The sequence below is a fragment of the Suncus etruscus genome, chromosome 6 (assembly GCF_024139225.1).
Source record: "Suncus etruscus isolate mSunEtr1 chromosome 6, mSunEtr1.pri.cur, whole genome shotgun sequence".
NCBI lineage: Eukaryota > Metazoa > Chordata > Mammalia > Eulipotyphla > Soricidae > Suncus > Suncus etruscus.
This window is the reverse complement of record NC_064853.1, coordinates 25280021-25301909: the sequence shown is the minus strand read 5'-3', so window position 1 is coordinate 25301909 and position 21889 is coordinate 25280021. Positions and strand designations below refer to the sequence as shown.

The window sequence follows — 21889 nt, the reverse complement described above, 5'->3', positions numbered from 1 at the left end:
GCGCTCAGAAGTTGCTCCTGGCTTGGGGGACCATATGGGACACCGGGGGATCGAACCGCGGTCCGTCCAAGGCTAGCGCAGGCAAGGCAGGCACCTTACCTTTAGCGCCACTGCCCGGCCATGATCCCTCACTCTTCCACCCTGGTCCTACCACACAGTGTCCCTCCCAGTAGTCATTGAAGTATGTTGGATTCAGTTCAGGGGCTTTCACTTCTGTGCTCCATACCTGGATATCTGATATGGGCAGCATGGCATTGTGGGAAGTTCCAGAGTTAAGAGATAGTTCTCTTTACCCCCCAAAAAATTACTGGCTGGGAAAATAATTTTTATAGTTGTATTCTCTAAGCTGCCATTCTATAGTAAGGTGGGAAGGGGAAAAAAAAATCAGTGCTTCATCTAGCGTATTGCTTTTAGGAAAAAACAGAAAAATTGGGAAATAATGCCATTTTTTTTAAGTGATTAAAGTTCATTGATATGTCAGGATTTTATTCTGATACAGTCAGACAAATGTTTTGGTGATTTAAAAAAAATTTTCCCATGGCATTACTGCTTTCTGTCATGAAAGAAGATAGTGCAACAGCTTTTGGAAAGCTGTCTCATAATTTCATAAAAACCTGTTTTCCTGCCTGTGGATGGTGCCACTCTCCATATTACCCCGAGGCAGGGTAATTTCTGCTGAAACTGACACTTGCTGGCAGGCGAGAATGGTGAAATATGGACCTACCCAGTAAATGCCACTGCTGGAAACTGCCAGCTCCTTTTACATCAGCCCACAAACGGCCATTTGTTAGAAATCAGCCCTGTTAAAGCATTAATCACCTGTCCTAGTTTGAACTGGCATCTTAAAGAGAATTGCTGGTTCTGTAGCATTGGGAGTTTACTTGCATTTATTTTCATGTAGTTCATGAGCATCTATTCTAAGAGCTTGTACGTGATTATTTGGATAGTTATATTTAAGATTTTTAGATTTGCCCATTTTTTGTAATATTTTCTTCCTTCCTGTATGCCTTTTTGTACCTTCTTCACGAATTCTATCTGTCCTTCCCTTCTCTGAAACAACTCCCATAGCATGTCTCCAGTTAGTCAGCTTTGATTCCTGCAAACAAGCCATGTTTCCTTTTACTCCTTAATGCTGCCCTCTCAGCACTTGTGTTCTCAACACTATTCTTTTAATGCAATGTAGCCTAGAAAGCCTCAGTCTCCAGAAACAAGGTGCCATGGAGCGATGGGGAGACACCCAGATCTGGAGTAGACCTCAGCTGTGTCACTAATAGATTTGAGCCTTGCCTGAGTCCAATGGTCTCATTGAGGAAATTGCAAGAATAATGTTTCTCCTTGGAGCCATTGAGAGAATTAGAGAAAGTACATAAAGCACCTCACAGAAGTACTCAGTAAATACACTTGTCTAAGACCTTCAAAAGAACTTGGTTCTTGAGGAGCCAAGAGAACAGGTAGGATTTATCAGTCAGTTCACACCAGACTGTTGAGCATTTGCATCCTTCCTGCACCTTAGAGCTCAAGAGTTGAGTGTGTGGGGTTTTGCTTGCTGCCAAACCTCGTTCAGCCACTGACTGGCAGTGTGGTCATGAGCAGGTTGCCTGACCTCTTTGATCCTTCCAGGGTCATTATGAGTCTGTACTTGGGAAGGACTCAGCCCAATTAGTGCTCAGTAGATGCTGGTTTTTCAGCAGCAGTGGAGGCAAGAACAGAACTCACCACTCACAACTCACTTCAGTGAATAAGATTCCTTTCTTGCAACATCACCATAAAGTCCAGCCATCTCAGTTTGCTTGCTTTATTCTCTCTGCTCTTTGATGTTATGCATCTATAAGAATGCTTTAGGCAGGAGCAATAGCACAGTGGGTAGGGCTTTTGCCTTGAATGTAGCCAATTCAGGTTCAATCCCCAGCATCCTCATATGAGAATACCTGATTGCAAAGTCAGAAATAACACTGAGGGGCCGGAGAGATAGCACAGTGGTATTTGCCTTGCAAGCAGTCGATCTAGGACCTAAGGTGGTTGGTTCAAATCCCGGCGTCCCATATGGTCCCCCGTGCCTGCCAGGAGCTATTTCTGAGCAGATAGCCAACACTAACCCCTGAGCACTGCCGGGTATGGCCCAAAAACCAAAAAAAAAAAAAAAAAAAAAACCCAAAAAACCAGAAATAACACCTGAACGTCACCAGGTATGGCCCCAAAGCATCAATAACCAAACTAAAACAAAAGAAAAACAAAAAAACAAAAGAAAGCTGGATTTTCTTGACTGTAAATGCCTTCATGTTGAAAGCTTCAGACCTTTTTTCCTAGGAATAAGGCAAAATTTTATTTTATTAGCAGCCAAGATGAACTTGCTGTTGACTCTCAGTCTTTCATGAGCTCTCTCAGAGTTATGAGGGCTTTATAATAAAAGAGGTTCATTTTCAGCATAGTTTTGTTGACACATATGTGCTATGGTTTGTCAGTTCCTCAGGCATGCATTGTTGTTGTTTCAATGGCCCAGATGTCAGACAGCTGTAGGGCAGCAGATCTTATTCATACTTGTACCTGGGATCAGATCAGGCCATGTGGGAAGGCACCTGGGAACGAACCAACCCTTGGCTGCACTGGTCTCAGGTGCACAAAGACTGGGGACATGCTGTCTTTTTAGCAGTGTAACTTTTTTTCCAAGAGATAATACAGGGATTAAAACATTGTACTTGATCCTGGTTTGATCCCCAGCACCACATACATGGTTTTCCATACATGGTACTTCCAGGAGTGATACCGAGCACAGAGCCAGGGTGATCCCTGAGTACTGCTGGGCCTGACTCAATAAAAAAAAAAAAAATTGGCCTATGATAAAATTGGCCTAAGTCACAAGCACACAGTTGAAGACATCTTTGTCATGTATTTACAAATGAGCACATCTTGCAAATCAAGCCCAGGTCAGGGTCTGCTGTTTGTCTCCACATGTCCAGCCCAGCCCATCATTGTCTCTCCAAAAGGGTCCACTCTCCCAGGTCTCTCACTGTGACTTGATTTTACTCTATAAACTCGATGGATGGAGCCCACTCTATTTACTCTTTGGGATCTGCTGCTTTTGCCCAGCCTTCTAGCCTTCATCAGTAAATGTGCTTGAAACAGTAGTTAAATTTCACAGTGTGGAGCTGGAGAGATAGCATGAAGGTAAGGTGTTTGACTGTCATGCAGAAGGATAGTGGTTCGAATCCCGGCATCCCATATGGTCCCCCGTGCCTGCCAGGAGCGATTTCTGAGCGTGGAGCCAGGAGTGACCCCTGAGTGCTGCTGGTGTGACACAAAAACCAAAAAAAAAAGAAAAAATTTTACAGTGTGAGTGCACTAACATGTATGCACTCAGGGCTGATGTCTCTCTGCAGTGTTTCCTTGTTGGAACCTCATGACTAAAGTTGCCATGAAAATTCTCATTTAAAATAATTATTTTCATTTTTATTTACCAAGTTGTTCATAGTAGAGTTGTTTCAGTCCTTAAATGTTCCAGCATGGGCCCGGAGAGATAGCACAGCGGCGTTTGCCTTGCCAGCAGCCGATCCAGGACCAAACGTGGTTGGTTCGAATCCCGGCATCCCATATGGTCCCCCATGCCTGCCAGGAGCTATTTCTGAGCAGACAGCCAGGAGTAACCCCTGAGCACTGCTGGGTGTGGCCCAAAATCCCCCCCCCAAAAAAAAATGTTCCAGCATCAATCCTACCACCAATGTGACCTTCTCTCTACCAGTGTCCCCGATTTCCCACCCACACACACCCTGAGCCTGCCTCCTTAGTAGGCACAAACAAATTTACTTCATATTGTTACAACACAAGGGCAAATGGAATGACCAAAAACTTTGATCAGTAAAAGTCAACTTGTGATCATTATTAAATCTCACAGTGGTGTCACTGGAGTCATTGTCTGAGGATTTACTGGGCTAGTTGGGCCTTCTGTGTAACTGTCTTTTGCCCATTGAGCTTGGTGGTCTTTTATGCAACTTTCCCATCAGATTTGCTGTGACCTACTGGGCCGACAGTACTTTGAAATTTGGAGGAGTCATGTGGCCATGCTTGTGGCCGTCTGGTTCAGGAGCTGTGGAGCTGGAAAACTTCGGTGGCTTGGCAGCTTGATGCTGTTCAGCTGTGGAGCTGGGCCATTTCTGTGTCACAGGGTGTCGGGTGAGGATGTAGGCTGTTGTGGCTTCAGGCAGAAAGGAGAAACTGTCTACCCCCTTTTTGAGAAGGATCCAGAGTTTTCTGCCTTGACTAGTCTATCTAGTGATAGTGATGTGGCGGCATCATGTTCTTCTGTAGATTAGTTGTGGAGCTGGGCTGACTCTGGCAGCAAGATGGTGGGTGTGGGCGGGGGTTCAAGCATCTTTTCCTAGACATGGACTCACTTTCATTTGGCCTTTCACCAGGAGGAGAAATACTCCATCATAATGTGCAGTACGTGTGTTGTGATGTGGGTGTAGTATGTTATATCTCTTTTTTACATTAAGGGAATATTTTATTTGGTCCACATTGCTGACAACACTTGGTGTTGACTGATTTTTCCAAGTCAGGCTCATTGAGCCATAATTTAGATAAAATAACATCTTTAAAACCCCTGTAAGTTGTGGTGGCCTGTGCATTTAGTTAAATGCAAAGAAAGATAAAATACTTTTTTCACCCCAAAAGTGTCCTTTATGGCCATACCATTCTTCTCTTCTCAGGCTGTGATTAATCTGAGACTAACTTCTATCCCTGTTCACATATGACGCATTCAAAATGCCATGTAAATAGAACCTGGGAGCATGCCACTCTTTGAGCTGCTGCTTTCATTGAATTCTATTTTGTATGTTTTTGTGCTGGGGATTGAAGCCAAGAACTTACATGTGCAAGGCAAGTACCCTGTTGCTGAGTCACATTCCCTGCCCGTTTTGTTTGTGTTTTGGGCCACATGCAGACCCTACTTATAGAGAGAGCGCCTTCCTGTGTGACATGTCCACTTGTCCTCACACTGTTCTCTAATCCTGGTTTTGATCCTTTTGCAGTCAGTGACTTTGGATTTGTGTGTGCACCCACAACTGAGCACTCACTTTCTCTCCCTCCTTCTACTCTTCCAGACCAGAAGGCCGACTGCACTATCACGATGGAGGACTCAGACTTGCTGGCTTTGATGACTGGGAAAATGAACCCTCAGTCGGTAAGTGGGAGGGACCTGTCTGTTCTAGTCACTGGTGGGACAGGTGTCTCCTTAGTTCTTCATATAACCAATGTCAGCCACTTGTAGAACCAGCTTGGTGCCACTTGCTGCCTTGTATGCCAGAAACTCTCGGGTAAATATCCAGTCTCCATGCTCAGGGCACCTAGCATTTGTTATGAGACAGGTCAGCAAAAGGAAGGTAGTGAAAGCACTGAGGTGCCATGCCTGGCTCTGTCATGGGAGAGCAGAGCCTTTGTGTAGCTAGTTTTTCTCTGGATCACTAGAGAGACGCAGAGAGGTGGTGACTCGCACCTGACCCTATACATGGGGCTGGGGTAGAAGTACTGGGGTTTGGGCCACACCTGATGCTGTTCAAGGGCCCTGCCTGGCTCTTTGTTTGGGATTTGCTCCTAGTAGTGTGCAGGGGATCTTAAAGTACCAGCAACTGAACTTAGGGTTCCCGCATGCACTCCTTCCCATTTGCTTCTCTCTTTGGCCCTACAGTTCGTATCTTACCCTGTACTCTTATGGCTGAACTTTCCTTCCCTGACAAGTTTCTTGTTTTTCTTTTTTCTTTTTTCTTTTTTTTTTTTAGCTTCTTGTTTTTCAGGGTGATCTCAGGTGTCATCTCCAAAGACCTTTCAGTGTGGGGAGTGCCTGGTTGGTCTGGTCACTGGACCCATCACTGGGCTGCTGACCTAGTGCCAGTGGCATAAACTAGACCTGATGCTTCCATCTGGTCCTCATTAGCTCACCAGTTTTTTGTCTTTAGGTCTCCAGAAGTTAGCATGATGCTTGATGGTCTTTTCCCACAAGAAATCAAAAAAATTTTGGGGGGGTCACACCTGGCAGTGCTCAGGGGTTACTCCTGGTTCTACACTCAGAAATCGTTCCTGGCAGGCTCAGGGGACCATATGGGATGCCGGGATTCCAACCACCATCCTTCTGCATGCAAGGCAAACACACTACCTCCATGCTATCTCTCTGGTCCCAAGAGATGAATTTTTTAAATTTTTTATTTATAGGTTTGTTTTTTTTTGGTTTGGGGAGTCATACCCAGTGGTACTTAGGGACCACTCCAGCCCTTTGAACTATCTTACGTACCCCACAAGTTCTGAATTAATTGTAGTCACCGAAAATGTAATTCTGACTCATGTACACTTTTCTGGTCCTCGTATTAACAAGGATCTTGTTTGTTTTTTGGGCTAAACCCGGCAACAGTGCTCAGGACTTATTCCTAGCTCTGTGCTCAGGGATCACTCCTTAGATTATGGAATGCTAGGGTTTGAATTTGGGTCAGTTGCATATTTCAACCAATATCAAGGATCCTTTATATTCTGATCACATGATATTGAGCAGATTTGATGTGCTGAGCTGTCATTCACCTATAACTATTGAGCCTATCATATACCCTTTCCAAAAAAAAATGTTATTCAGCAGCTCCCTGGAAATCTTCCTTTTTTTTTTTGTTTTTGGTTTTTGGGCCACACCCGGCGGTGCTCAGGGGTTACTCCTGGCTGTCTGCTCAGAAATAGCTCCTGGCAGGCACGGGGGACCATATGGGACACCGGGATTCGAGCCAACGACCTTTGGTCCTGGATCAGCTGCTTGCAAGGCAAACACCGCTGTGCTATCTCTCCGGGCCCTGGAAATCTTCCTTAAGTGAACAAAGTGGCCATCAAATGTATCCCAGGCTATTACTGACCCTTCTGAATCAATCCTGTACCTCCAGCAGAGTGTTATTACCCACTTTGGGAAGCTCTTCCTTAGCCAGAAATAACAAGAAAAGAAACTCGAAGCTTCTTTCATTGTGTCTTTTCTTTTTTTGTTGCTTCAGTCTGATTTGTTTTAGGTCTTGTTGGTGTGTTTCCCTGGTAATTCCCAAATTGGATAAAACAACTAAATCTGACTTCTGCTCTCATTCCTTTTTTAAATTCTTTTCTCTGGCAGTGATTGCCTGGATGTGAATGTGTGGTTGAGGAGCAGGACAGGAGGGTTCCAAAGGTGCTTGAGGCAACTTGTTTTGGTTTGGTTTAGGTTTTGATCCACCAGCAGTGCTCAGGGGTTACTCCGAGCTCTACGCTCAGAAATTACTCCTGGCAGGCTCGGGGGACCATATGGGATGTCTCAATACAATCTGGATTGGCTGTGTGTAAGGCAAATTCTTACCTACTGTGCTATTACTCTGGTCCCAGGAATAATTTTTTTGGGGGGGCCACACCCGGTGACACTCAGGGTTTACTCCTGGATATATGTTCAGAAATCACTCCTGGCTTGGGGAGACCATATAGGACGCCGGGAATCGAACCCAGGTTCGTCCTGGATCAGCCATGTGCAAGGCAAATGCTCTACTGCTGTGCTCTTGCTCCAGCCCTCCCCTCCCAGGAATAATTTCTGAATACAGAGCCAGGAGTAATCTCTGAGCATCACTCTGTGTGGCCTAAGCGCCTCCTCCCAATAAAAAGTGCTTTTTTTTTTTTTGAGTTTGGGTTATACCCAGCAGTGATCAGGAATACTCCTGGCTTTACATTCAGGAATCACTCCTAAAGGTGTTCAAAGGACCACATAGAGTGCCAAGGGTCAAACCAGGGTTAGCTGTGTGCAAGGCAAATGCCCTACCCACCATACTATCGCTCTGGCCCCAGTAAATGCTTTTTCTGAGCGACCAAGCATATGTCGGTTAATGTGTTGACAGGTACAAGATTTGCATTTGTGATATTTCAGCTGAATATATGCCATTGGCACTGACACGTCCGTACATGGAATCTGCTCCAAAAATCTGGCCTGAGCAGAGGCCACCAGTGTAGCTTTGGCTAGCTTCCTGCCCACTGCCCTGCATGTAGCCTTCACTAGCTTCCTGCTCATTGCCCTGCACTCCACCGAAGATGCCGCACTTTCTTGAGAGATGTCTCATGAGTCACTCTTTATGTTCTGTTTGCTTCTCATAACCCATTTGAGGTGGGGGCAGAAATTTTCTTGAATACCAGTGAACAACCCAAAGAAATTAAAGATAAAATTGTAGAACTTTTTATTAATGTATCAATGGCCTTTCCTTATGCTGAATTTGGAGATTCCAGTAGAGATTTTGACCAAGAGCCATTTAAGACAGTGGAAGCGATCATTTTAATGTTTGGCCACAGTTGAAACACGGTAGTGTAGTTTCTGCTGGAACACCTAGGAACTAGAATAAAATGATCCTGATGTTTTAGATTTTCTAAAGGGTGAAGATTTATGTTCTCCTCATAATAATTAGTAAATAAAAAGTCCTTTTATTTTTTTCCTTTGAATTTAAGAAAGGAAAGCACGATGAATTTCTCTTCTAGCTAGTCCTGGTTCATATATTTAAAGGACATGTGTTAAGTATATTGTGTTTTGAGACATCTGACCTTTAAGTCATCAGACAGAACGGCTGTGTGCCATATAGAAAGGAAATATTTAGTTTGTCCAGACAGGAGGGAAAGAGAAAGAGTAAAGGGAATTAGTCACCCTTACCAGAGGTGTAGGAAAAGCAGAGTTCTGCATTCCTGGGGACACAACGTAGAAAACTCTGAACTTCCAAATGGACTTGCTTTGGAATGTAAAACTACTGGAAGCTTCTTTCCTTTAGCACTCCCTTATTTCAAAAACTCAAAATTTATGGGACAGGAGAGAGAGTATACTGGTTAAGACACTTGCCTTTCACATGGCCGACCCAGATTCAATCTCCAATACCTGATATGGTCCCTTGAACCCTGCCAGGAATGTTCCTTGACTACAGAGATAGGAGCAAGTTCTGAGCATCGCTGGGTGTGGCCCAAAAACCAAAAAAAAAAAAAAAAAATCAAAGACTGAGATCATAGTAAAATTGTGTTATGTTCCCAATGTTGCCATTTTCCTGAAGCTTTTCTGAGATTTTGTTCCATGATAAATTTAGCAAACATCATGTGTTTGGATCCCAGGCAGTTGTTAAATGGAACAAATCATGCCTGTGCACCTCAAATTAGTTTGATTCCTCCTCTCAAGCCCCAAATTTCCAGCACCTTAGTCTTAGCAGACTGCCTGCCTGCCCCCATCCAGTGTACATAAATTCTTTAACATGTAAACTAGAAAAGGGAAAAAACTGGGCAACCTTTCATTTACATGGTATTGAATCCCAAGAGTTTCTCAGTGCGTCATGCTTGTGCTTTTTCTCCCCCTGCAGCAGACCACTGAGGAATTTACTTTTCATTCCCAACATAGTGTGAGCCCATTTTGCCTGGTGCAGCCTCTGAGAAAGGCATATAAAGGCAGTCACTTTCTTTTTTTTGTTTTTTTTTTTTTTGTTTTTTGGGCCACACCCGGCGGTGCTCAGGGGTTACTCCTGGCTGTCTACTCAGAAATAACTCCTGGCAGGCACGGGGGACCATATGGGACACCAGGATTCGAACCAACCACCTTAGGTCCTGGATTGGCTGCTTGCAAGGCAAACGCCGCTGTGCTATCTCTCCGGGCCTAAAGGTAGTCACTTTCTAAAAGATGGCATTTGGGAAAGAAACATCTTTTGTTGTTTGTCTTTTTTGTTTTTGGACCACACCCAGCGGCGCGCAGGAGTTCCTCTTGGTTCTGTGCTCAGCAATCACTCCAGTCAGATTCAGGAGACCTTATAGGATCCTGGGAATCAAACCTGGGTAGGCTGCTTGCAAGGCAAATACCCTACACGTTGTGCTATCGCTCTGACCCCATGTTGTACCTTTTGACTGTAGACTGCAAATCTTCGCTTTTGAGAAATCATATCCTAAATCTGAATCCCAAAAGTTAAATTTCCTGCTCAGAAGAAAATTTAAGTAACCCGGATAACTCAGTGATTTCAAGACTGGCTTATCTAGACTCGTCAACAGTCTTAAAATCAGAACAAAGAAAGTCCACCCAGTAATAGATGTTCTTTCTTCTTCCTCATAGGCCTTTTTTCAAGGCAAATTGAAAATCACAGGCAACATGGGCATGGCGATGAAGTTGCAGACCCTTCAGCTGCAGCCGGGCAAAGCGAAGCTGTGAAGAACTAATTCCCTCTTGGGCTGGTTTGAAAATCAAGATGAGCTCTATAGATTATCTCTCCCTCTAGTTCACTGTTGGAATTTAGACTGAAACTACACATTGGCAAATAGCATTGAGATGTGTTTTTGAATGGGTGTGTCCAATCTTGTTTTTCATAACTCTGGGTGAAGTGAGCCTTGAATGGTATACTGCTGCTATGCTGAATTGCATACAACCGTGCATTGCGAAGTTAAATATGGTAATTATGGTTTGGGGTAAAATTGAATTTCAGAATAAAATTAGGAACAGCAAAATCCAAAAACTATGTAAACAAAAGCTCTCATTTTGCTTATAAAGTATTTCTAAGGATTATTCTGCTGAAGATTCAATTACAAGTTTTCCTTGGGAGAACTAAGAAAGTGTATAATACCAGTCTTTAGCCATAACTTAGTGTTGTACACTTAATACCTTATACTATTTTTCATTAAAAGTTCTGTACTGGGATCTTTTTTAAGGAGAAACCCCCCCACAGATTTTTGCATTTCATGCCAACAGAAACGATATTTTCTTCCCAAATCAAAATAAAGGAAATATGATCAGAGCATGAGGGGAAGAAATCTATAGTTGAACACAGGCCTATTTTTAAAATAAAAGTATTTTTAAATGGATTTCCTTCTTGAAAAAAAAAAATCAATGTATTCAAATGATAAAATGCTGTCATTAAAACTTAAATACTTTGCTTTGAGATGCACGGTTTCAAATGATAAAATATTAATTCAATTAAATTTGTAAAGTTCTTGGTCCTTTATTTAATTTTTTTCTCATATAAGTTTAATTATTTACATTTAATTTTCCCTTCTAGTTTTTCTAATGCTAATGTATTTCTTATAATTCAGGAAGATAAAATAACGCTTTTCAAAGAATGTTTAATAGAAAATTAAAATAGCTCTTCCTTATCTCCTTTGTATTGAGTATCATTTTGTTCAGGGTTCATTAAATGCTGGAGAGAGCCAAAGCAATAATACAGCAAGTGGGGTGTATGCCGTGCATGTGGCTGACCTGATTCGATTCCTGGCATCCCTTATGGTTCCCTAAGCTTCTCTAGGAGAGATTCCTAAGTGCAGAACCAGGAGTAATTGCTGAGTACCATTGAATGTCACACACACCCCCAAATAAAGAAATAAAATAATTAAATGCGAGAGAACAAGGCAACCCATCTTCTCTCTCCCGGTAACTTGACATAGTCACTAGCTCCTGATTAGGGAGCCCCTGGGGTAGTAGAATGTCCACTTGACTAAGTGCCAGGAATCTTGCTTTGCTCAGGCACGTAAGTAACTGCTTGCCTGGGCCTGTTTGCTTAACTGTTAAAAAGAGGGGATTTAAGAAGATGGTCTGTCTCGAAGGTCCTCTCTGATCTGATAATCCTGTGCATCTGCTGTAAACCTAGCAGAATTGTTTGGGACTTTCCCTGATTCCATTGTTCCTCAGCTAAAACTTGGCTTCACCCAAAGGTGATTAGCAGTAAAAAAAAAAGAAAAAAGAAAAAAAGGCAAGGTGGCTTCACTTATGCGTTGAGAGCAAAGATTTCAAAACTTACTTGGCCCATCACACAATTTTAAGGAAAAAAATATTCAGAATCCCCCCCCACTGGAAATCTGTTTTCCTTAACAGAAAGTGCACCCCAAAAGGCTACTAATCCTCTCTCAATTATTATAACACTCCCATCAAGCAGTATCACCACTTTGGAAAACACTGCTTTAGAACTTTGGATCTTATGCTAATCAAATCAATGTAGGTCAGACCCCTGTGTAGACCATTGAGTTTTACATGTTTTATGATCAGCAAAACAACCTCTGGTGACAGGGCAGCACAGTCAGTAAAGCTGATAGAGTTGCCTTCATGTGCCATAAAATGAATACAAAACACATATCTACATGTTAGTCACAGTAATGTCTTGCTCTAAGATGAAAAAAGAGATCGAAAAACCTAGTTTCAGTATGATTATCTGTAGTTTGGATTTGTCGCATTATTTTGTCTTCATATATCCCACCCATGTAACAAGAGATACTTAAAGAGCCTATATAAAATGAGCCTACATGTAGGAAAAACCAAGTCTTGTTCTTGGGGTTTTCAGAAATGTATTCATTAATATAAGTGCGGTTTGTTAGTTTAATAGGAAAGTACTCAGTGATGAAATGTAATTTCATTTCCAGAGAAATAACATGGCTTGGAAGGAAGAAGTTAACAGGTTTGGCTCTGCCATTACTGCTGAGATTGAACCTCAGTTACCTGATATATAAAGTAATATTCCTTTGAGCTTTCTGGGATTATTGAGAATTTAGAGAGAGTATAGGTAAAGTACCAACATGTCTTTAGATACATCGTAGACATTCACCAAGTCTCAGTTGCATCACTGTCTCCCTCACCACCACCTCTTTCCTTGGTGACATGACAGTTTTCTTATATCCCACTTTTGGTCTCTTTTCATTTGTTCATGAATTTTTTTTTTTTTTTTTTTTGGTTTTTGGGCCACACCCGGCGGTGCTCAGGGGTTACTCCTGGCTGTCTGCTCAGAAATAGCTCCTGGCAGGCAATGGGGACCATATGGGACACCGGGATTTGAACCAATCACCTTTGGTCCTGGATTGGCTGCTTGCAAGGCAAACACCGCTGTGCTATCTCTCCGGGCCCTTGTTCATGTATTTAAGAAATGTTTGCTGAGAGCCTACTGAGTAGAGCCCTCTGTCAGGGGTCCGGTGCTCAGCATTAGAAACCAGAAGTCTCTCCTCATGGCACTTTTTGTCCAGTGGGAGAGACAATCCTGACATGAATATCACTAAGGACTGTGATGTGCCAGGTAGAAGATGGTCAGGGCACTGTGAGGTAAGAATCCCAATGAGGGGCTTTCTTGTTTTTGTTTTTGGGTCATACCTGGCAGTGCTCAGGGGTTACTTCTGGCTCTATGCTCAGAAATCACCACTGGCAGGCACAAGGGACCATATGGGATGCCGGGATTTGAACCACAGTCCTTCTGCATGAAAGGCCTTTCCTCCATGCTATCTCTCCGGCCCCAATGAGGGGCTCTCTTTGAGACATGTTGTCTGGAAGTACAAATAGGGTGTCAGAACCCGCAGTGGAGATGTGGAAAAGTAGAAGAGATAGAGATAGCAGAGCTTTGCATGGGATCTAGGTCAACATTGTGGCTGGCTAGGTGAGCAGTGACTCAGAGGAGGTTACACAGGAAGGATGATTGGAGCAAGAAGCTCTGCTTTTGAACTTGTCAACTTGAAGAGACTTTTCCAAGTGGAGAGAGAAGAAAGAGGTCATTGGACTTCTGGCTGGAGTTCAGAGTTGAGGTCAGCTTGGAGAGCGACTTTTGGAAGCCGAGAGCACACGGGTGGGGCTTAAAGCCATAGGACTGGATCGGGAGCCGGAGCAAGCTGGTCCGGAGATTGAATTGAAGAATTTCAGCTTTTTAATTTTGTTCTTGTTTGTTTGGGGGCCACACCCAGCAGGGCTCAGGGGTTGTTCCTAGCTTTGCATTCTTGGGGAATACATTCTGGAATTACTCTTGGGGGTGTTCTGGGTATCGAACTTGGGCCGACTACATGCAAGGCAGGTGCTTTACTATCTGTTGTACTATCTCTCCAGCCCCAGGATTTTAGCCTTTTGAGATGAAATTGAGGAGGAAGATCTGGCAAAGGAATGAAGATGAGAAGCCTGGAGAGGTTGAAGGACATTTCCCAAGGAAAATAAGTGTAGTCAAAAAATAGCTCTTGTGGGGTCAAGTTGATGGTGCCCCAAAAGTGCCTACAGAACTAAATATAATGTTCACTACAGTGCTCAGTATCTGGTATGGCAGGGGGGCAAAGCTTGGTGGGATCTGATTTCATAAAACATTATGAATATTGACATCGGGAAAGTTCCATTTGGTTGTGATTTGTTCATTTTCCAAGTGAGTAATGCTGAGCACACATGCTAATACTTCTAAGTCAGGTCACATGCTGTTCCATGCCCTCCCTCACCACCCTCTCCCTGCCCTCCCACTTTCTCCACTTCACAAATTCCCTTTCACCCCTTAGCTTTCCAGAAACTGTCCCTGCTTGCCACAAGCAGCTCATTCTTCCCTTTGTAGTAATTTGTTCTGTTGTTACCAAACAGCTTAGTGAGAGCAGGGGTGTCCAGCTCATACATCCGTCTTGATCCTCCAGCATAATATCTTGGCCGGTTTATCATGAAATGAATGAGTAAGATAAACTGGATAACAATTGTCAGCCTCTGGAGCATCTCCGAGGAGAGAAGATTCCACAGAACTTGACTTAGAGTTCAGTGACCTCCAGTTGCCTAATGTTGAAAGAGAACATTTAAAACTCGCCTTCTTCTCACTTCCCTTTGGGAAGCAGCCTTTTGACTTAAGGTGGAAGCAGTTTGAAGTGATAAGGAAAGTCTGTTTATTTGATAACATTTTGGGGGGGCAATACCCAGTGGTGGTGCTCAGGGTTTACTCCAGGTTCTGCTCTTAAGAATCATTCTTGGAGGGGGGTCATTGGTGGTGGGAATGTTGCACTGGTGATGGGGGGTGTTCTGTTTATAACTGAAATCCAACTACAAACATGCTTGTAATCATGGTGCTTAAAGATATTTATATATATAAAGAATCACTTATGGAGATTGAGCACGTATTTTTTTAATAATTTCTTTAAGTGCCATGGCTACAAAATTGTTCATGCCTGAGTTTTAGTCATAGACTGTACACCACCCTTCACCAGTGCACTTTTCCCACCATCAGTGTCCCCAGTTCCCCTCCTATCCACCCTGACTGCATTTCTTTTTCTTTTGGTTTTTGGGCCACACCCAGTAACCATCAGGAGTTATGGTTACTTCTGGCTCTGCGTTCAGAAATCGCTCCTGACTTGTGGGACCATATGGGATGCCAGGGATTGAACCGTGGGTCAGCCGTGTACAAGGCAAGCACCCTCTGCTGTGCCATCACTCCAGCTCCATGACCACATTTTTTTTTAGTTTATTTTTATTTGTTTGCTTTTGGTTTTGGGCCACACCCTGCAGCACAAGGGATTATTTCTGGCTCTGCACTCAGATACTGCTCCTGGAAGGCTCAGGGGACCATATGGGATGCTGGGAATTGAACTTGGGTCCATCCTGAGTTGGCCGCATGCAAGGCAAATGCCTTACCATTGTGCTATCTCTCTGGCCCCCCTGACCACATATTTTATAAAACAAAGTAGTCTAGTGAGTTCTGTATGCATTAAAATTGCAATATTCCAGGCAGTCCCTGTCCACATGGATCAGAACTCAGATATCCTTCATTTTTGGAGGGAGGGAGGGAAGGAAGGAAGGAGGAAAGGAAGGAAGGAAGGAATAGTAAATTTATAATGGAAAAATTTAATTCAAGTGCATATAATTTAATTTCAAGTGTTATATAAATTCATGCTTAGAAAGTGCAGATTTAGAGGGGCCGGAGCTGTGGTGCAGAGGTAGAGCATTTGTCTTGATCGCAGCTGACCTAGGACAGACCACAGGTTGATGGCATTCCATATAAGCCAGGAATGATTTCTGAGCGTCTCTCCAGGAGTAACTCCTGAGCGTCAGCAGGTGTGGCCCAAAAACAAGAAAAAAAAACAAGAAAAAAACCAAAAAAACAGATAGCATCCTTTTTTAAAAATTTTTTAAATTTCTCGGGGCCGGGCGGTGGCGCTAAAGGTAAGGTGCCTGCCTTGCCTGCGCTAACCTTGGACGGACCGCGGTTCGATCCCCCGGTGTCCCATATGGTCCCCCAAGCCAGGAGCAACTTCTGAGCACCCTGAGCATTACTGGGTGTGGCCCAAAAACCAAAAAAAAAAAAAAAATTTTTTTTAATTTCTTTGCCAGTGAATTTCTTTACATATATATGTGCAATATATATATATATATATATGTGTGTGTGTGTATGTGTGTGTATATATATATATATTTATTTTATTATTATTATTTTTTGGTTTTTGGGTCACACCCGGTGACGTTCAGGGGTTACTCCTGACCATACGCTCAGAAATCGTTCCTGGCTTGGGGGATCATATGGGACGCTGGGGATCAAACCAAGATCCGTTCTGGATCAGCCACGTGCAAGACAAATGCCCTCCCTTGCGTCATATACCCTATTCTTAATTCTTGCCCAGTAAGAGGCACAGCAGTGGGAGTGTAGAGGTGGCTGCAGGCAGTGGGTGTGCATAGAACAAGTCCCACCAGAAGCACAATTGGACCAGGCTCTCTGCTCCCGGCTTGATTTCTTTCTCCACCAAGAGGGGCTATTTACTTTTCTTTTTTAACAGTCTCATTTTTTACAGTGAATACCTTCAGCTAGAAACTATTACCCCTCTCTGTGCCTCTGGTATTAACATGTTGTCTGTCAATATCAGTAAAGGTATCAGTAAAGGTTTTTCACTAAAAGAGGGTGAGACAAGATTCAGTAAAGGTCTTTAAATTGCCAATTACCTTGAAAAAGCATCAGTCACATACAAGTCCTGTTTTTACCATGTCGCCTTAAAAGAATTAACATGAAACTAAGGCCTATAATTAACAGCATTCTTTTCTTTCTTCACTTAGTTTTCTTTGTGGGAGAGGGTGGAAGAATGGAGGGGCCACACCTGGTAGTGCTCAGGGCTTACTCCTGGTTCTGTGCTCAGGGATCACTCCTGATAGTGCTCAAAGGACCCTCTTCAGTGGCCAGCATAGAACTGCGATGAGTACATAAAGGCAAGCACTCTTAGCCCTGTAATATCTCTTTCCCCAATAGCATTTTCAGAAACTGCTGAAGTTGAAACTTAACAATGTGAGCCCATCTGATTTATGCTTTTATTTGGGGGCCACACCCAGTGTTGTTTGAGCCCAGATTCTAGTCTCCTGCATGCAAAGCATGTGTGCCATCCCTTTGTACTGCCATCATAGGTTTGGGGTCACAAGGACCCAAGCATTGCTTAGGGGGGAGCAGGGGCCACTTGTGGCAATACTTGACCAGCAGAGCTCATTGGGGTTCTGGGGATGTGGTGCTGCACATGCCCTGTGGGACTGGTGATTATCTGGGTTACTCAGGGTAACACCTCATGGTGCTTAGGACCTATACACAGCTTGAGATTCTTTTTTTTTTTTTTTTTGTGGTTTTTGGGTCACACCCGGCAGCACTCAGGGGTTATTCCTGGTTCCATGCTCAGAAATTGCTCCTGGCAGGCACGGGGGACCATATGGGACACCGGGATTCGAACTGATGACCTCCTGCATGAAAGGCAAACACCTTACCTCCATGCTATCTCTCCGGGCCCAGCTTGAGATTCTTGTAGTGTCAGGAATTGAGCCAAATTGGTCAATCCCTGTACTATTTCCCTGACCCCAATTTGTTTTGGAGCCACACCCAGCAATGGTCAGGGTTTACTTCTGGTTCCTTGCTCAGAGATTATCACTCTTGGCAGGGCTCAGGAGACCATAAGGGGTGCCAAGGACTAAATCCAGTTTGTTTGCATACAAGGCAAACTCCATAACCATACCAGTTCCCCAATTAAAATTCTGTATGAGAAAGTCTGAGCTAGCATTTTGGCCTTCACTCTACTAATGTGGGATCTTGAACTATTAACGAAGAGTAAACCTATTTGACCCTCTGTAACAACAACAAAAAAATGGGGGAACTAGTAAGGCCCACCTTGTATTAGCAATTGTAGCTATAAAATGTCAAGCTACCCAGTAGATAGTCTCTAGATGGTATGTGATAGTACTTGAAAATTATGAGGATATTTATTCATTGGAATATTTTGTTACAATCCTTTGAGTTTATATAGTCAGTTAACTTCAGGTTTGGCACAAATAGCATTTTTTTGGTTTTTGGTTTTTGGGTCCCGGCAGTGCTCAGGAGTTACTCCTGGCTCTATGCTCAGAAATCACTCCTGGCAGGCTCAGGGGACCGTATGGAATGCCGGGATTCGAACCACCGTCCTTCTGTGTGCAAGGCAAACGCCTTAACTCCATGTTATCTCTCCGGCCCCACAAATAGCATTTTTAATGAACTATCTTCATCCTTACACTTTCCACAATTTTATAATTTAATTTTATAATTTAATAGTCTTTGAAACTAAGTGAATAGGTATAGAATTCAGTTTGACTTTCATTACGTTTGCCTGTCAGCCAAAGATTACAGTTCGAACTGCCCAGAGCAGGATTGTTTTTTAAAAACAAGATTGTTTGGTGTTATTGAGTTGGGAGAGAGTAATTATCCAGATTGAACGTCTGGGTAAATTACCCTGTGAAATTGAGTTTGTTTAGAGACAAAGCAGCTATGAATTAGGAATACAAGGCATAATGCTAAACGTTGAATAAGGCCCTGAGAGATTTATGTGCTATCAAGAACCACCACCAATTCTGGCCAAATTTTAGAATTTTTCTCAATAGAATTACAAAATCTACTGGAAAGATTCAGTATTAATATCTATCTGGAGACTGCTGCAAACAAATAGTTCTTTAGTGCTTGGTTAGAACAGAGGATGTTGGGCCAGATTTCTGGCCCATAAGAAATGCGGCGTCTGATTCCATTTGGCAGGAATTTTAATCTGGTATGGAATTCTAGCCAGACTTCTTGAAGGAATGTTTTTTTTTAAGTTTCACATCCAAAACTTGTAAAAAATGATGTCCGTATAGTCTTATCTATTCTACTAGCAGTAATTTAAACTTATAAATAATACTCATAGTTTTTGTTTTCAGCTGCATATGGCAAGCACTTGGCCTTTCAGTTCCTGAATTTGTGATCATATATTTTTGTATAAAATGGGGAGAAGTAGCTCACTATTTATTTAAATTGCAGCCATAGATTCACTAAGTATGAAGTTTTCTAACCGGCTCCTAAACAAAGGACAATTTTATTTTTCTTTGAAAATTATCATAGAAGTCACCTTGTAGACCATAGCAACTTCCATAATGTGCAGAACACTGGTTTCAAAGGGAAAGAGACCTCATTAAGACAGATATGTGAGACTAGAGGGATAGCTCAAAGGGTAGGACATTTGCCTTGCAGCTGACCCAGGTCGATCCCCCAAGACTTTCTATGGTCCACCAAGCCCACCGGGAGTGATCCCTGAACACAGAAAGGAGCAAGCCCTGAGCACCACTGAGTGTGACCCAAAAACTATAACCAAAAGAACATGCAATTCAGACGAGAAAGGTTTTCTTGGCCAGGCTGGAAGAAGCCTCCACCTTAGCAGGGACACCAAGGGTGTGATAACTGCTTACAAATATTTGAGAGATGGGGCCGGGCGGTGGCACTAGAGGTAAGGTGCCTGCCTTGCCTGTGCTAGCCTTGGACGGACTGCGGTTCGATCCCCCAGCGTCCCATATGGTCCCCCAAGCCAGGAGTGACTTCTGAGCTCAGAGCCAGGAGTAACCCCCGAGCGTCACCGGATGTGCCCCAAGAACCAAAAAAATAAAAAATAAAACAAACAAAAAAACCCGAATATTTGAGAGATATAACAGAGAGAAAGATGATCCATGGAATTTCGGAGCCATAAAAGCTGGTCCTGAGTGGACTGAAATCTCATCAGAGTGTTTCTAACCCATTGGGTGAAGTTATACTGAATTGACAGTCGAAAGCATCTGTACAGGAGGAAATGAATTAGTTGACTGCCACTCTTGTGAAATTTTCTCCTATTATTTATTGAATTTTTTTCACCTATATGCCATTTAAAAGGATTCATTGTCTTTTCATATTTACAGCTTTACTCTGGCTTGCCCAGGACTTACCTTTGGAAGAAACAGAAAGACATGAGCTTCAGACATAAACTAAAAACGTTTCCAAAGCTTTTAAGTTTTCACCATCTGGAAGTAGCTTGAATTGACTCTCTTTTCCCAGCTGTTCCTGGGCTCTGTGATGGGGTGTATTTATTCCTCAGGCCTGGAGGTGCTGGGGTCCCACCAAGGAGGGGTCATTCAGTGCCAGCATTCACACATATTGCCCAGACTTGTGCCCTATCCCTTTGAACGACCTGCCTGGTCCCTATCTCTATTGAAGCCTATTTTAATGTGCATTTTGCTTGAGGCCACACCAGTGCACCAGTGGTGCTGGGGATGGGTGGGCAGGGCATCATTTAGTTCCATGAATGGAACTACAAAGTTACAAAGCTCATACTCCAGATCTCTGAATTCTCTTGCAAGCACCTTAAGTCCGTCTCTGATGTAGCTTTAGGAAGTGGGTCCTTAGGCAGTAACTGCAATCACTGATTGGAGCCTGGTCTTGGGTGTTTGGGTTCTAGCTCAAGCACTTGTTAGCTGATCATTTGCACAATTACTCTCTCAGCACCAGTTTCTGAAATAAGGGATGCTTGGAGAGATGAAAAATTGAGTGAATGTGTGTGAAAATGCTTCAGGGCTTTGTACCTGTTTTAGTCATTTCATTACTATTTATATTCATTTCCTATTACTGCCCTGACAAGTTGCCACAACTGTAGTAGCGTTCCAGGCTTCAAGTTTCATAGCTCAAAGTCTGGGCAGCTCTGCTCTGTGTCCCCTGAGGGTCTAGTTAGGTTTGGTTTCTTACCTACAAGCTCTGAAAGGAGGATGTGCTACTAGCCCAATGGAGAACACAGATTCAGTTCCATGCTCCTGAGTCTGGGGACCCTTGCTACCAGCCACAAGTTCTTAGCTTCTAGAACCTGCCTATATTTCCTTCACCTTGAAAGCCAGTTGAGTCCTCATATTTTGTTTCTTTTATTTCCCCCCCTGCCTCATCTCTCCTCCTCCCGCCAGAGAAAATTCCATTTGTGGGTTTGGGTTATTGGGGGGGGGGCATGGGTTACATCCATTATGCCTAAGGGTATACTCCTGGCTCTGTGCCCAGGTGTCACTCGATGGTATTCAGAGGACCATCTATATTGCTGAAGATTGAATTGCATGCCAGTTATCTGCGTGCCAGGCAAGTGCTTTAACCTGTTAACTCTCTGGCCCATTAAAGGTTATGATAAAGTTAGGTGCCTTCTCCCTGGCTAATCCAGGATAATCTCAAGGTTCAATATCAAAACCAAATTGGCCAGTCCCTTTTGCCAAACTCTAGGGATTAGACCACTCAGGCATGTATGGAGATTAACTCTGCCAATACAATGATGTTATTTTAGAGCTAGAGAGAGGCCTCTAGAAAGGAGATGAGTGTCTTGAGCTGTGTCTTCCCCAGTGTGGGGAAGAAATGAAAAACATTAAGGGCAGCAAGGAAGAGCAACACTCACTGGTCAGGGAACTGAGATGAGTCTGTAAGGTTGCCTGTACCTCACTGGATCTATGGGTTGTCTCTTTCTCTCTCTCTCTCCCTCCCTCTCTCCTCTCTTTCCTTTCCTCCCTCTCTTCCCTTATCTTCCTCTCTCCATCCCTTTCTCTTCTCTATTTCCCTCACTCTGCCTTCTCTCCTTTTCTCTCTCCTCTCTCCCCCTTTCTGTCATTTTCCTTCTTTCCCTTTCTCACTCCTTTTCACCAGTTTGTTCTTCAATAATTCTTTTTTTTAATATTATTTATTTATTGAATCACCATAAATTGCAGTTACAAAATTGTTTATAGTTGAGTTTCAATCTTACAGTGTTCAAACATCCATTCCTTCACTGGTGTCCACTTGCTACACTAATGTCCTAGATTTCCTTTGCACTCTCCAGTAGGCCTCTATGGTAGACACTTTTCCTTTTCCTTTTTTCTTTTTAGACACTGTTC

The 21889-nt window shown here is 43.2% G+C and overlaps 1 protein-coding gene across 1 annotated transcript in view; it reads left to right on the top strand.

Annotated features, from left to right (window-relative positions):
• The window catches only part of SCP2 (sterol carrier protein 2), an 86738-nt gene extending 75614 nt beyond the window's left edge, over positions 1–11124 (top strand). Inside the window, exons 15-16 of the mRNA XM_049774781.1 lie at positions 5097–5176; positions 10094–11124. Of these exons, the coding sequence (XP_049630738.1) occupies positions 5097–5176; positions 10094–10189 (176 nt within the window). The 3' untranslated portion in view covers positions 10190–11124. The remainder of the gene's footprint in view (positions 1–5096; positions 5177–10093) is intronic.
• Positions 11125–21889: the final 10765 nt, after the last annotated feature.